We start from the raw sequence: 15,121 nt of genomic DNA, 5'->3' as shown, positions 1-15,121 counted from the left end.
AACAAATATAAATTAATATTAGTTTTTGCTGCTGTTTGTGCAAGGATATTCCACCCAGGGAAAAAACTCACTTCTCATGAAAAACCATTTTTACTATACAGTGTGCTAAGAATTAAAGCAGTGATCTGCACTAGATAACACACTTAAAGGTTTTTTATTCTGCAACAGAAGAACGTTTCTACATGGCAGTTCAAAATCACTGGTGGGTAAAGCAGGAACACACATTTACCACCATCGGACAGTATGTGCCTGGGGTCCCCAGTGTGGTGCCCATGGGTGCTATGGTATCCACCCCAATACTTCTTTGGGCCCCCATCAAGTGCTTTTAGAAAGTGGGTGGGCCAGTTGGGGCTTTTGCCCAGCAAGGCTTTTGATTGGATGTGCAAGTTTTTAAAAACATTGCTTTGGCAGTAGCTGTCACCATGGCACAAGGATCCTCGTTGTGTGACTGAAGATAAGCTGGGGCAACCATTTTGTAGCTAGCTCCACTTCCTGCTGTAGCCATTTTGTGCCAGTGGCCACTATATTGTATCAGAATTCCAAAAGCACCCGCAGGCTCAAAAGGTTTGCGGACCCTTGGTGTATGCTAACCCCACATATCTTGCAAATCCTATGTTTTAGGAACTTTAACAGCAACAGTCTTCTGAAAAAAGTACTGACAGAATAAAATTGGAGGAGAATGATGTCTGTTGCCTTGAGTTTCCATTGGGGAGAAAGGCAAATTATAAAGGAACTAAAATAAAAACAATCAAGTATCTTATAAGAAGGGCTTTGAATGTATTCCAAACAATATCATCCCATTTTAGCTTTCAGTTCTGAGTCTGCCACCCCTAGATATACAACACTGAGGGATTTTTTTAAAAGTTAACAAAATACCAGAAGTCACTATTTTGGCAGAACACAGCCAATTACTCTTTAATGCTCACTGTTTTAAAACAGCCTATGGAAGTCATGCATTGCATATCAAAAACAATAAATATCTAAGTACACACAGTACTCAACGCACCCAGCTATACCGACAGACAAGGTCAAGCAGCTTGCATACATGATCACCATTAGACTACATGGCCAGCAAATCAGAATTCGTAGAAGTATGGCTGAACTGAAGAGAAGAAGGAGGGAAAGGAATTTAATGTGAATCTTTTAGCAACATCAAGGGCATCCTTTGGGGGGGGGCACTGCAGAAGTGCTCAATTGCTGAAACAATTCCCAGCTGGGTACTGGGATCACCATTATCACCAGTGTAAGAAGTGCTTGCCCTCAGTCTAAATGTGATTCATTAGCCCCTAGTTAGGTGTGCACACAGACCCATTCAATTGGTTACCTTGCTGTGATGTCACAGCATCAAATCAAAAATGCAAACACTGTGAGAACATTAATGGAGGAGTGAAACAAACACAAAAATGGTGTCAAACCAGAGGATACAACAGCTACAAACTGTACAAAAGGGAGGTTTTACTCTAGCGAGTGGTTGCTCCTCTCTCTCCTAAAATACTGCTACTTAAGGTGAGAAAAATCAGATCAGCTCTACTTAGAAGTCTGTTTCAAGGAATTACAATCTTGAACACAGCAGAGTCATGCCAGCCAGTTGTTCTTCAATTATGCAACAAAGAATTCAGCAATATCAGAAAACCCATCTCAGATTTTTCATACACATAAAATACTTACAAACTTTGAGAAACACGTTTACCTGACCACCATTTTGGGAATCAAATGGTTGCCTAAAAAGAGAGCAAGAATTCTTGCTGTATTTTGGTTGGTTTTAGAAAACAATGTATATGACATTGTTACAAAACAGTTTAAAGAATGAGGAATGTTATATTGCTAGTTCACCAAAAAGACATGGATTGGGATCCCCTTCTTGGAAAAGTACATTCTTTAAAAAAAAAAATCAGTGGTTTTAAATTCATCTCTGCAAAAACTCTCTCCCATCCAAGGAAACTGTTATCTATGTTACAGGTTTTAGGATTTAGGATTAAAAGCAATAACTTATCCTAATCTGTGGTAGTACTGACTTCCTTTGGCTTACCAGAGCCTGTGGGGTACAGTGGCTGGTAACAGTATAGGGCTGAAGTGACCCATGTTTAAATCTTCACTCTGTCAAGAAGCTCCCCCACTGAGTTTAGGCTTGTCACACACCCTCTCTAAACCTAACCTACTAGGCGGGCTTGTTGGGACAATAACATAGAAGCAGTAGAACCATGAAAATGTACCCATCATGATAAGATGGAGGAGGAAAGAACCATACACACACCACACCCCAAGTTTCTTGGTGGAAGGGAAGGGTAGATGTGCAACAGGAGAAGAGTGGGAGGTTGAAGTCCACCATTTTTCTGAAGCAGATTATCTAAAGAGGTAGCCACATTAAGCTGTTGCAAACTTGGGTGGTATTTAGTAGAAATTGTTAGTGATGTGATACCGCAGCAGCATCTTGTAGCATTTTACTAAGTCATGTTCCTGTTCTGAGCACTGTGACTTGGTTGTTTTGTGTGGTAACTTTTAACAGCAGTGAAACTTCTTTCTGGAGAAGGACTCATGCTGCCATGAAAAGTCAGCACGCCAGGTATTAAAGTAAGTGGCCACAATAGACTTTGGTCATGGTGAGTACGGAGCCACACAGAATTGCCTCCATAACACCACTCTTCCATCTGTTCACAGTTCAATGAGACTTTCTTCCTATAAAGCAAAACTACAAGACTTGTACAGCTGAATAACTGCAATGGCAATCAGGCTGTGAATTATGATGCTGAATTCACATTTTATCTACGACCTAGGCCAGCAGCAGCAGAACATTTAACTCTGGGATTCCTGAAACACTGAGGTGCTGTGGCACAGGGCAGGGACCATGGCTCAGTTGCTGAACATCTGCTCATCATGCAGAGTGTCCCAGGTTCAATGCCCAGCATCTCCAGTTAAAAAGGAGCTGACAGTAGGTGATACAAAAGACCTCAGCCTGAGACCCTGGAGAGCTGCTGCCAGTCTGGGTAGACAATACCCGCCTTGATGGACCAAGGAACCAATTCACTATAAAGCAGTTCAGAACAGTGTGCCTGTTTTTGCCCTTCATTTTATCCTTGCACCAAATCTATGAGGTTGGCTGGGTTGGAAGTTTTATTGTTCAGTAAGAATTTGAACCTTGATCTCTCCAGCTCTAGTCAGAAACTAATCATTTCAGCATACTGACTCTCTTGTGTAATCAGACATTTGTTTCAGCACACAGATACAGCTAGTTCTTAATACTACATAGCTCTGTAGCCAGATTTTTGGGGGGGAGCCAATAGGGGGCAGTTTAGCATGGTAGCTAACTTAATTACGGGAGCTCTCAGAGAACATCCCACTGATAATATTTTGAAGCCAGCCTTCTGATACAAACTTGCTTAAATGTAAGAACCACATAGAATAAACAGCAGATGTGGGAGAGAGGGAGGGAGGAAGGAAAATGGGGGAGGAGAGGTAGAAAGGAAACAACTAACTTTAAATGCGTTCTTCGAAGCTGCTGGCCAACAGAGCAGTGGGGGCTTCGAAAGCCACACAATATGTGTGAAAGAGCCACATGGGGCTCCTGAACCACAGTTTGGCCACTCCTGTGCTATAGAAACTGAGACTGAGCCAGAGTTTCTATGAATGGGACAGCAGTGAATCATGCCCCCAGAGGTACTGCCTTTTGAACAGGAAAAGAGGAAAACAATTTAGGGCTCATGATCAATGTTCCCTCTAAGCTGCAGAGTCTTGCGAGCAAAAATTCTACTTTGTGAGCTACTGGCATCAGTTGTGAGCTACTGCATAAATTATTGTGCTCTGGAGTCATCTTTCCTGAGCGAAGACAAAAATGTGTGAGCTGTAGGCTAAAAATCTGTGAGCTAGCTCACACTAACTTAGCTTAGAGGGAACACTGCTCACAACCCGCTGCCCTGCTTGCCTTCCGTCCTCCTCCATATCACAGCTAGCTTGTGTACCTTGTGGTTGGCTGGGAAGGAGAGGGAGCCTGGTGCACTCAGCATTGCCCTCCTCCCCTGCACCAGGTGAGCCCTTCCTCCTTGGGCCTGGCACAGATGAGGCAGGTGGGCAGGGCAAACTCAGGAGGGGGTGCCCTAGGGGTCCCTCTGGCTACAGGCCTGAAGGTACACTGTATTGCTGAGCTGCACTGCTGGAAATATGCATTTCTCCTCTTCCTACATAAATATGAGGCACATGTATTATTTCTAAGCTGAAGTTTTAAAAGTGGGATATTTATGCTTCAGTGTTGTTGATTTCAGCCTGCTAAGTGGCATAAAAAAGTGCTTATGCACCTTTGTGTATGGAAGATTGCAACTCACTTTCTAACACTTCGTATACTTGCATACATCAGGATAAAAACTAAAAACAGGTCATAACATACTAATAATCCCTATTATGTGCAAGTTATACATTTTGGCCTTGATATGGCTTTTGCATAACTAGTAGCCACATTTGGAGACAGACCTCTCCATCTACATGAAAACAAATGTACCTAGCCAGTTCATTGGGTCACACACGAGCATTAAATATAGAGTAGCATCAACATGTACCCACAGAAGCCTGCTTCTGTGCAGAAATCTCCTTTGCTATGAGAGGAAACACATTCCGTGCACTTAAAGTACAAAATAAGAGAATTTAGATTTGGTACGTATAGGATATGTTTTGATTTCTGTTTTCACATGGCTTCAAAATGTGTGGAATTTTAACACCTCTTCCCACAACTGGCCAGAAACAGCTACACTTGTAGTAAATTAAAATATGCTTCAAGATGTGCTTCAAACACAAAGCAGTGCCTTCACTGTAAACCAAAAATCTGGGGCAATATTAAACAGATTTATGTCCAGATCCAACAAATACTCTGCAAAGGGGCAAATGAGTCCATTTCCCTCACAGTACAACCAGAAGTCCTATCCATAACCCAAAAAAGGGAACCCTCAACTAACCAGAAACAGTATGCCCCATAAGCATATACAATAAATAGAGCTGTCGCAGCTGTTATTGAGACAAATGCTTTTTAAGATAGTTGTGTTCTAATAAATATAACTTACTGCACCACTAAGGGAGGAAGAGGATGGTTTAAAAGGCCTGACCTTACAAAAACAAGGGAGAGGAGCAACTTGGACCCTATTTAAGCTGAACCATCTCTTGCAGAAACGGTATTCTGAATGTACCAGTGCACAGCTGGTCTGACCAGGTCGGGAGTTCATGCTGCAAAGGAGTCCTCCTTGGGAAAAACGTGTAATTGGGGTCATAGTTCAAAAGGCAGCTTAAGGATGCCATGTAAATATCAGCAAAGCGAGACAAGCGTCTTAAGAAGTAGGTCGGGTTCTGGTCAGTCCTAAACAAGCTTCCAAACTGAGAGTTGAAGAAGTTCTTGGTCAGTTCTCTGGAAGAGTTGAGGGAGAGAAAAACAACAAGAAGAAAGACTTTTTAAAAAAAAGAATTGTCAATACATTAGTTTAGAAAGCTTATGTCCCCCCTCCCATCCTTTCCAGGTAATATTTAAATATCCACTTTTGCTTGTTTTAAACCAGTCTAATATACTGAAGGGGTGATCAGCAACTGAAGCCAATTAAGAGGATCCCAAAATAACATAGAGCAGGGGTGGCCAATGGTAGCTCTCCAGACTTTTTTTTGCCTACAACTCCCATCAGCCCCAGCCATTGGCCATGCTGGCTGGGGCTGATGGGAGTTGTAGGCAAAAAAAACATCTGGAGGGCTACCGTTGGCCCCCCGACATAGAGGCTTCCAGTTGCCTTAGTTTCATCTCGAGAACCAGTGGGCAGACATGTCACCCCTTTTCAGCATGTAGCAAGAATAGCACAAATTACAGACAAATGACACACATCAGGTTTTCCCAAGGAGAAAAGATACAGCAACAAACCATTGTGGACTAGCTACACATAACTGGGAATCATGTGCAGCTCAGCCCCTGCAATCAAAAGGATGGAACAGCTCACAGCAAGGGTCACTAATGTGGTGCCAATGGTGCCACGATGCCCACTGCCTCCTTTCCTGATGCCCACCTAGTGTTTTTAGAAAGTGGGCAGGGTCAAGTGAGGGATTTTGCCCAACATGGCTTCTGATTGGTCACTGGAGATTCAATCAGCTGTGCAGATGTTTAAAGATGTTGCTTGGGCAGCAGCTGCCACCACAGTACAAAATAAGGATGCCAGACCCACCCCTCCTCCAATGGAGGTGAGAGTCCCTCACTGCCAGGCCCCACCTCTCTGCTGCCAATCAGTTGGCTGGCCGAGGAAAATTTACCACACACAAAAAGAGAAAAATGCAATGTTTTAGTGATGTGCCTATGTGACTTCAATGAGACCCAGAAGTGACATAGGCATGCTGGGATGACACTCTGGTTTGAGGGCTAAAACTCTATGGTAGATGCTAATTCTACAATAGCATTTTTGCCCAAAAACCAGAGCACCATCCCAATGTCCTCAACGTGCCTACATCAATTCCGGGTCACATGGGCACATTGCCAAAATGTTGGATTTATTTATTTATTTATTTATTTATTTATTTTTGTAATTTATATCCCGCCCTTCCCACTAGGTGGCTCAGGGCGGCTTACAACATATTAAAACTAACATAAAATATAAAATTAAGCATAAAAAGTTAACATTTCATAATTTATATAGTTAAAATCTAGACATTTGTTATATACGTAAACATTAAAATCATACAGCGGTCTTACAGCTACACTCAGTTCAAGTTCAGTTCAGTGCCGGTTAGTTGTGGGCCAGCCGGAAGAGGGCTGTCTTGCAGGTCCTGCGGAATTGGGCAAGGTCCCGCAGGGCCCTTACCTCTTCCGGCAGCTGGTTCCACCAGGATGGAGCCATTACGGAGAAGGCCCTGTCCCTTGTAGCTTTCAAACGGGCTTCCTTTGGCCCGGGATGAAACTCCCTGCTCACGGTAAGCCTACTCCCCATCTTCTGGTGTCTGCCAGGAAGAACATGGCAACCCTAGTACAAGGCTCTTCACTACATGACTGAAGGTAAGCCACAACAGGCATTTTCTTGCTGACTTCGCCTCTTGCAGCAAGCTCTTTTGTGGCAGCCATTTTGTGGCTGTGTCCACCATGCTGTGTCAGAATTCCAAAGGTGCCTGCAGGCTCAAAAATGTTGGGGATACCTGGATCACAGTGTCAAGTTGTCTGGATGACTTCAACACATACCCTCTTCACAATCTCAGGTTTGCAAGCATCTGGCCCACATAACATTCTTACAGTCTCTATTAATTTGGCCATTTCTTCCTTTCAGCCCACTCCAGGCTTCAGCAATGCAGACAGCCCAATTTAAATATGATACTAGTAAGGCTAAACATGTCCAAACATGTCATTTAAACTGGACCGCTGCCCTTGCAAAGAGGCTATATGAAGGCTTAGCATCCTGGTGTAGTATCCAGCACTCAGGTCACAGATCTCTAGCATGGTTACCCAGTTAAAAGAATACTGGGTCCATGCAAAGTCACACATGGAAGTTCTTTTGCCTTGCCAGCACCATGCTCAATCCAGGACTAAGTCAGAATGCTGGATGCAAAGATTCAACAATGTTAGCAGGTTCATTTCCTGTGATTAGATCCCCTGTGCTTAAAGTTGTGGTGAAGCCGTGAGATTAAAAAAAAGACTTATCCTTCCCCAGTACCGTGAGATTGTGTGTTTACTTCTACTGGTTGGTCAATTTCTGGAAGGAAAACAATTCTAAAAAACAACCATCTGATAATCACAGGCTTTAGATACAACCTGGCTCAAGGGATTGTCAAAGAGGAAGAGAATGGTACTCCCTCTGTTCTAAGAAACAGCTGACACCAGGAAAGTCTGTGTGCTTAAACAAAGCAGAAGATACACTTGGAAACAGAGAAAGCAGCCCAAAAGTCAAGCTGGCAGATAGTCTTAAAGCCTAAACTCCCAAACACTGCTAATTTCAGAATAATCTACTCAGGGAAAAAGCATAGCCTTCTGGCCTCCCTTATAAAAAAACAAACAAACACTAAAACAATTAGTGGATGCTTTTAATAAATTCAGTCATCAAAACTATATCATAGCTCACTGCAAGCCCCATTTCCCACTGAAACCATTATTTCAGAACCTGATGTTTTAGATTTAATTTCTGCAACAAAACATAGCAGGCAACTTCTAGAGCATTAGTGTGTCCCACTCCCACAGTAGCCACCTTTATTATCATTAAATAATAAACTGACTAATAACACTTCCCATCCCCACCCCCGTACTGTGGTGCAGCTGAACACCTTCCAGGCTCCCCCACAGGTTTATCTGATCTTTCCCAACCAGTGTCACTGCAGTGCTTTGGTAAAGATGGCTGCTGTGTACACAAGACATGGCTGCTGTATGTGAAAGAATTCCAGATCTCTCATCAACATCCGTGCCTTTCTCCCAGCACCAGTCCCCTGCAGCAGCCATACCACCACAGGCCTCACCAGGATCAGCTTTAAAAAAAAAGCATTGATATAGTGATATAATGATATTGCTGTGTCAATTAATGGTTTTAAAAATCCTTGAAAAGAAAAAGGACCAGGGCAGGGGATGTGTGAGGAAACCTGCATCTGGGACTCCCACTGCCACTGTTCTAGGCTGGTCCCTCAGCTACTACTGGAGGTCAAAGAGTCAAAGTAGAACTCCAGTCCATACTTACAAAAAGCTGATAATAAGTTTGCTTTATGAGACAAATCTTAACAAAAAAACAAGTGCCTAATTTTGGTCCCTACCTCATTTCCTTCCTTTCCTTTTTCCACTCTTGTAAGATCAGCTGCGAGTCAGGATCCCTGTAAACCTGAAATTAAAACAATGAAGATATGTATCTGTATCACTTCTTGAATTAAAAAAAAAATTCCTTGACAGCTTTTTCTTTTAAAAAGTATCACTTAAAGTGACCGTGGCCAGATTCAGACATCACAGCATACCTTGATTCATGATGGGCACAAACAGAGTTTGCTTGGTGCATCTGTATGCATGCTCATTCCCACACAGCTAACTGAAGACCCCCCCAATCTAGGAAGTTTTCAGATGCAGACTGGAACGTTTCCCCTCTCTGCAAACTGGAGTTCTAAACTAGGTTTAAACTGTACTTTAGAGTCCTGGTTTACAGGGATGAAACAGACTCTTGTTTTCCCAATTCACCTCCTTTTTGATGCCACAGCAAATAAGTTTGATCAAAGGATTCCCAAGCCAGGAAGCCTTCAATGAAGCTTCACACACAACGGGAAGCAGCACATGAGAAGAAAACCTAGATTACCATGATGTCAAAATGGGGCTCATGCTGGTTCATGCAACATTCATATCACCATATACAAATGCCGGTCATTAACAGAAATCTTACTTCTCAGCAAAGGTGATTACCATATGCTTAAAAACACTTTCTGCTTTTGATTCCACTGCTACAATCTTACAGGTAATTTCAAACACATTTTTTTTATTTTAGCGCAACACTGTTTTACTGTCCATGTTGACAGGTTTGATCCATAGTTTTTCAACCATGAATTTAATTTACAGTTCGTTAGTTCCGATGCCTTGTATATTGTCTGTTTTTCATTATTCTGAACCCATATGCAAGACCAGTCAATTCAACCCCTAGTGGAATTTCCCAGTCCTTATCCTCTCTCCAAAAAGGGAAACGACAACACTAACCTGCATGTGTTCCAGTAATCCAGTGAGAGTTTGCAGCCAGGTCATTGTCTGAATATACTGCTGTGTGTTCATGATCTTGATCTCAGTTCGTAACTCTGGAATGATGGCACCAGTTCGCCAGCCGTGTTTTAAGGTCAGATCCTATTTTGGCGACAAGAATTGCAACATACGTTATGGTTAAGGTAATTATTCCTGTTCATTCCTGTTTTTTCACCCTAAAGACCATTTGGGCAATTTATTTACAAAGAGCAATTAAAATTAAGTGGCTCACCAACAGCATTGTGCAAACAATGTGAAATAATACACTTCAAAGAAGATTCCAAAGCTACAGAGGAATCTCCAGGCCCAAGTGTCAGCGGGTAAAGAGAACACCTACTGATCAGGATTATACTACAAAACTGTTTTAAGACTAGAAAGGCATGAGAAATTAGGGAAGGATTGTGAGGCTCAGGAATGGTAAAAATATTCACAGAACCTGCACCCACTAAGTCTCTTTCTCTACACCCAACAGGAAGGGGGTTCCACACAAACATATTATCTCTAGGAACTCGACACAGCAATTTCAAATGCCAACAACAGCTGCTATTATTAACAATCAGCACTGCAGAGCTGAGCTCCAGATGCACTACACACGAGTTATAACCCTTAGCCAGATGCACTACGCTTGAGTTTGTGTTAGGTGCTAACAGAGGAGTTTATCTGATGAACAGATAGATGGATTCAACAACTATTCCCCTGCTTCTTTGGTTGGAAATAAATACAGAGCAAAGCTAGACACTCTCTAAATATGGTGGAAGGAATTTTTCAACCATATTTTCTGCCCTGAAAATAAGTGCCATGGATTTTTTTTTTAAAAAAAAATGACTTGCATCATGCTCTAGAGTGTACACCTTCACCCGCATAGATACTATATAATGCACTCCACAACAAAATTCTTATTACTGTGGATTAACACACATTGAAGCTAATCCAAACTTGGCAGCATACAAAGAGTGGGAGAATTAAGTATATTTCAGACTAATTTAAAATAGGTTACTCTGATTTTCGTTTTTTTTTTTAAAGAAACACATTTTGATTAATTTTCTTTTTAAATAAATAAATTAAGCAGTTTTGCTCCTCACATATCTGTTTAACATATAGTGACTGTAAAAGATGCAGATATGTGAGGAGCAAAACTTCTTGGTATCCAGGACTCAGATTTATTTATTTAAAAAGAAAATTAGCTTCAATGTGTGTTAATCCACAGTAATAAGAATTCAACAAGAAAACAGAAGTAAAACTGATTGTGCTGGAAAAGTTCTAAGTGCTTCTTTGTAAGGTTGCAATGGAATCCACACTGGACAGGTTTTCAGATTTAAAGTGCTTCATTGTTCCAGTGAGATGAGTGCTTATCTCCAAGTTGAGACATGGGTTGTGCTTCTCCAAATTTGGTTTTTGTTGTGGAGTGCATTATATAGTATCTCAGACCAAACAGAGCAAATCCATTGTATTCCCCTCCCCCCAGCCTGTGTACACAATCTTGGTAGTTGGTGGTGCTGCCGTGAAAATTCACTCTACTCACTCACAGCCATACAGACTGCAGAACAGATTTCAAACATTAGAACATCCATGGGCAGATGAAGTGGGTGTGTGGGTAGAGACACAACTTATTTTTAGATTTACTTACTTCATTTATACCCTCCTTTTCTCCTTGATGGGAACCTAAAATGGCTTACATCATTCTACTTGCTTCCATTTTATTTTCACAAGAACCCTGTGAGGTACTCTAGGCTGGGAGTGACTGGCCTAAGGTCGCCCAGAGAGCTTCCATGGCAGAGTAGGTCTTTGAACCTGGGTTTCCCAGATCCTAGTCCAACACTCTTAACTACTACACAACACTAGCTCCATCATCACAAGCTGCTTTAATGAATCCCAGTGCCAGCATGGTTCTTTAGACCAGCATAACATCTCCCTCCAGGTTTCTATATACATGCTGAACAAGGACCTCGCATCAATTTCAGTTTGAAGCCTGCATAACAGTACTACTGCTCCATTCATCACGCTGAACTGTTTAGCAGTGAAGTGAATCATCCACTTTAAAGAACAAAATCTCAACAGCAGCAATAACAGAGTGCTGAAAAGGCAGGTACAGCAGCCATTGTGGAGATCAGTTGTCTATTATCTGAGGTGGGGTGTGGGGATGAACACACTAGATTTATTCAAATCAAGATCTTCCTTCAGCTTTGAACACATCAGAGCATTGCTAGAGGACTCATTTGTTGAAAAGAATCCAGACCAAAGAATTCTGTAAATAGCTAACAGGTTACAAGAACCCATAATTCACAGTAATGTCCATTACGCAGCACAAGATATATGAAATCCTAGGACGAGGATTACTCTTTTTCCATTTAAATACTTATAATAGCAGGCTGTAAATACCACCTGACCCACAATCCTCCCTAATTTTAGGTCACCCCCATCTAGCCTTGGTCAGGAGCTTATCCAAGAGTGCATGTCCTAAACAAATTTGAAACTACGTGGCAAACGAACAAAGAGGCTTATATTTCTTTGAACAGAGAAGTAATCCCTTCAGGGATTCCCACACACACACGTGCACTTGTGGTAGAAACAGGGTGTTCTTTTGTCTTCACTGCTTTTCAAAAGTAATTTCATAATCTATATTTCATTCCTAAAGACATCACCAGTTCTCACAACACAGTAGGCACAAATTAGCTACTTACTGCTAAATCACTGTAAATGTGATCACCAAAATACAAGACTTTGGAACCTCTCCATCCAGTTAGTTTCAAAAATTCATACAAATTACCCTATAAAACCAGAAAAAACAGTAACGTTATAGGAATCATGAACAGAGCCGTTAACATGCTAGCTGCATATACCCTTGAGAGGAAGAGCTGCTTTCTTCTCACATGAAAACCCAACTAGGGTTTTATAACTCAGGCAACATACTCCCTGGTCTCTCGAGACAGCTCTACAACCAGATGGAATATTTGTTTGTCTACTCCTCAAACTGTTCTGCTTCTCTGTTTTTCAAGAAATAATTCTTCAAGTTCAAAAGCTACACTTTGGATAGGACACAGATAGCTATTCACTGCTGCTGAAATGCCTAAAATGGTCCAGCAGCATGGATTTGATTCTGGTTTTCAGAGAAGCTTTTCAAGATTTAAGAATAAAATGGGTAAAAAGCTCTGGAACAGAAATCCTGAAAGCAACAGGCTCAAGTAAGCACAAACCACTGAACAAATACCAGAGTCATCTGGTTACAATGATGGGGGTGGAAGAGAAAGAAAATTATCCCCAGGACTAGGGCCATAGCTAGGGATGCTGTAATGTATCAACCACTCAAATCAATTCATGAGACCAATTTCTAAGATAAACTGTTCATTATTGCATACATTAATATAAAGCATAAAGAACTGCTATACACAAAGCCAGCCACTAGCCCAGGAGTACCCACTCCAGGGTTCACAAAGAACCACATACATCAACCAAAAGAGCCACATTTACTTCCTGGCATGAGGCCTGCAACTCAGGGAAGCTTACAGCTTACCTGTTCCTCTGGTGACTGCTGTTTCAAGGTGGGAACCACTTGCCAGCTACACACCCCATTGGGCAAGGTCCTTGCCTACTTTCCTGAAACATGGGACAGGAGCCAAATTGGGGAGTTATGCTCAGAAGAGCCACAGGTGGTTCCTGTGCCATTCAGTGAGCATCACCACACTAGCCCACGTAGCCCAGTACTCTGAATGACAACTCACCAATATCTCTGGTCTTATTCCAGCCCCTTAACTGGCTGTGCTGGGAACTGAACCTGGGATTTCTATCCACAAAACACATGCTCTGCCACTGAGTTATGAACCATCCAACCATTCCATTGAGCATGTTAAGAAAAGGGTTCCTTTTGGGGAGAAACACATAATAAAATGCATCTCCTAGCTAATTTAGCAACCAGCAACAAGCATCTTGGTCTATACATTGAGAACTGAGGCTGAAAGGGTCTTACCCAAGGTGACCCAATAAGTTCATAGATGGTTAAACTGGACCTCAAGTCTCCTAACTCTACATCCAAAATGCAACTACATGACTGCATCAATTCAAGTATCTTTAAGTGTTTTGCAAGTAAACACCATACCCTCTCTAGCTTCAGAATGTCTTTACAAAAGACTTATTTTATAGATTAAATGCACATGCATACCCCTACCTGCTTGTAAATCTGTCCTTTTTGCAGTTCATTAATTTTATCCCAAAGCAACACACCTCTTTCATTCACCTTACGGAATGGTCTAAAAAAAAAAAAAAGGTGAACTGCAATCATACAACAGTGACAATAATGCCAAAGAGTTGACACAATTAAGGGTATGTGTGCATCGAAACAGTTCTGCAAAGTTCTCCCCAAAATCAGAAAATTAGTGCTTGCAAACCTGCAGCTTTCTACAATGCATGAACAACTGGCTTAAGTTTCAGAAGAACAGATGTGGTGTGAAGAAAAAACAGAGTGTTTTAAGATAAGTAAAATATATAGTCTGTTTTTTAAAGGACTATCTAGATAGAAGAGACCAGCAGGTATTGTTTTAATTAAACCTGCTGCAATATTAAGAAAAAATGTTTCTGCATGGATGATGAAGTTTAATAACTCATCATCATTTTACAATCTCTTTGAAGTCACACAGTGAGAACTATTTAAAGCTGTTGAAACAGCAGACTCTGCAGTAGAAACTTAATCTGACAACTGGTCAATCCTTAATTCAGATGCCCTCAGACTGATCAGATGGAGCTTTAAGAATGAATGGAGTTGCAGTAGGAAAAGGCAATGGATGGACTATGATTTCCTGCCTCCACCCCACTCTAGGGTGAAACAATATTATTTTAACATGATGAATGTTTTTGGACAGAATTATGCCCAAGAATGTTTAAGCAGACACAAATTATTAATTTTCTTACAGCTCTTTTGAATGGTTGCCTTTTTTGCACAACATGGAAGGGCTCTCCCCAAACCCCCATTTTCTTGTCTCTGTGTATGTATATATAACCTGGATCTAGATGATAAAACTGATAAAGCACATTGCAGTGTATTTTTTTAAAATTTCAAAACAAAAAATGTCATAAATAAAAAATACAAGATTAGCCTTCATTTGATAGCATATATAGCCCTGGTCCTTCCATGCCTTGATGTAGTTTTCATGCCTAGTCTACAGAACTGACAGACAGCAGTGGCATGCTGGAGAGAGAAGCCTAACTGTACACCATAAGACAGACACACAGGCCCTTCTGGTGTGTGTGTTGTGGGGGGGGTATGCCATAACCTATAGGAGAAGGAACTCACCTCCTTTTATCATTGAAGAAGTTGGGCTTGTCAGCTTGGACAATGACTACATCAAAGAGATCCCGCCAGTCTTTCCCAACTATGAACTTCATACCTCTGTCCCTGCAAAGATCAACCCAAATAACAGAAGTACAAATGTGACTTTTTTT

At 41.5% G+C, this 15,121-nt stretch overlaps 1 protein-coding gene across 2 annotated transcripts in view; it reads right to left on the bottom strand.

Moving 5' to 3' along the window:
- Positions 1-1,168: 1,168 nt before the first annotated feature.
- NT5DC3 (5'-nucleotidase domain containing 3) overlaps positions 1,169-15,121 on the bottom strand; it is a 57,093-nt gene continuing 43,140 nt past the window's right edge. Inside the window, exons 9-15 of one of the 2 annotated variants that reach the window (XM_060245600.1) lie at positions 14,973-15,074; positions 13,851-13,932; positions 12,370-12,456; positions 9,650-9,790; positions 8,731-8,795; positions 5,169-5,383; positions 1,169-1,721 (exon numbers count right to left, since the gene is read on the bottom strand). In XM_060245600.1, the coding sequence (XP_060101583.1) occupies positions 1,687-1,721; positions 5,169-5,383; positions 8,731-8,795; positions 9,650-9,790; positions 12,370-12,456; positions 13,851-13,932; positions 14,973-15,074 (727 nt within the window). In that variant the 3' untranslated portion in view covers positions 1,169-1,686. Of the gene's footprint in view, positions 1,722-4,992; positions 5,384-8,730; positions 8,796-9,649; positions 9,791-12,369; positions 12,457-13,850; positions 13,933-14,972; positions 15,075-15,121 lie in introns of those variants that run through there. The other variant, XM_060245599.1, reaches the window with a different exon arrangement.

The sequence above is a fragment of the Heteronotia binoei genome, chromosome 8, assembly GCF_032191835.1.
Source record: "Heteronotia binoei isolate CCM8104 ecotype False Entrance Well chromosome 8, APGP_CSIRO_Hbin_v1, whole genome shotgun sequence".
NCBI lineage: Eukaryota > Metazoa > Chordata > Lepidosauria > Squamata > Gekkonidae > Heteronotia > Heteronotia binoei.
This window is presented reverse-complemented; position numbering and strand designations above follow the sequence as displayed.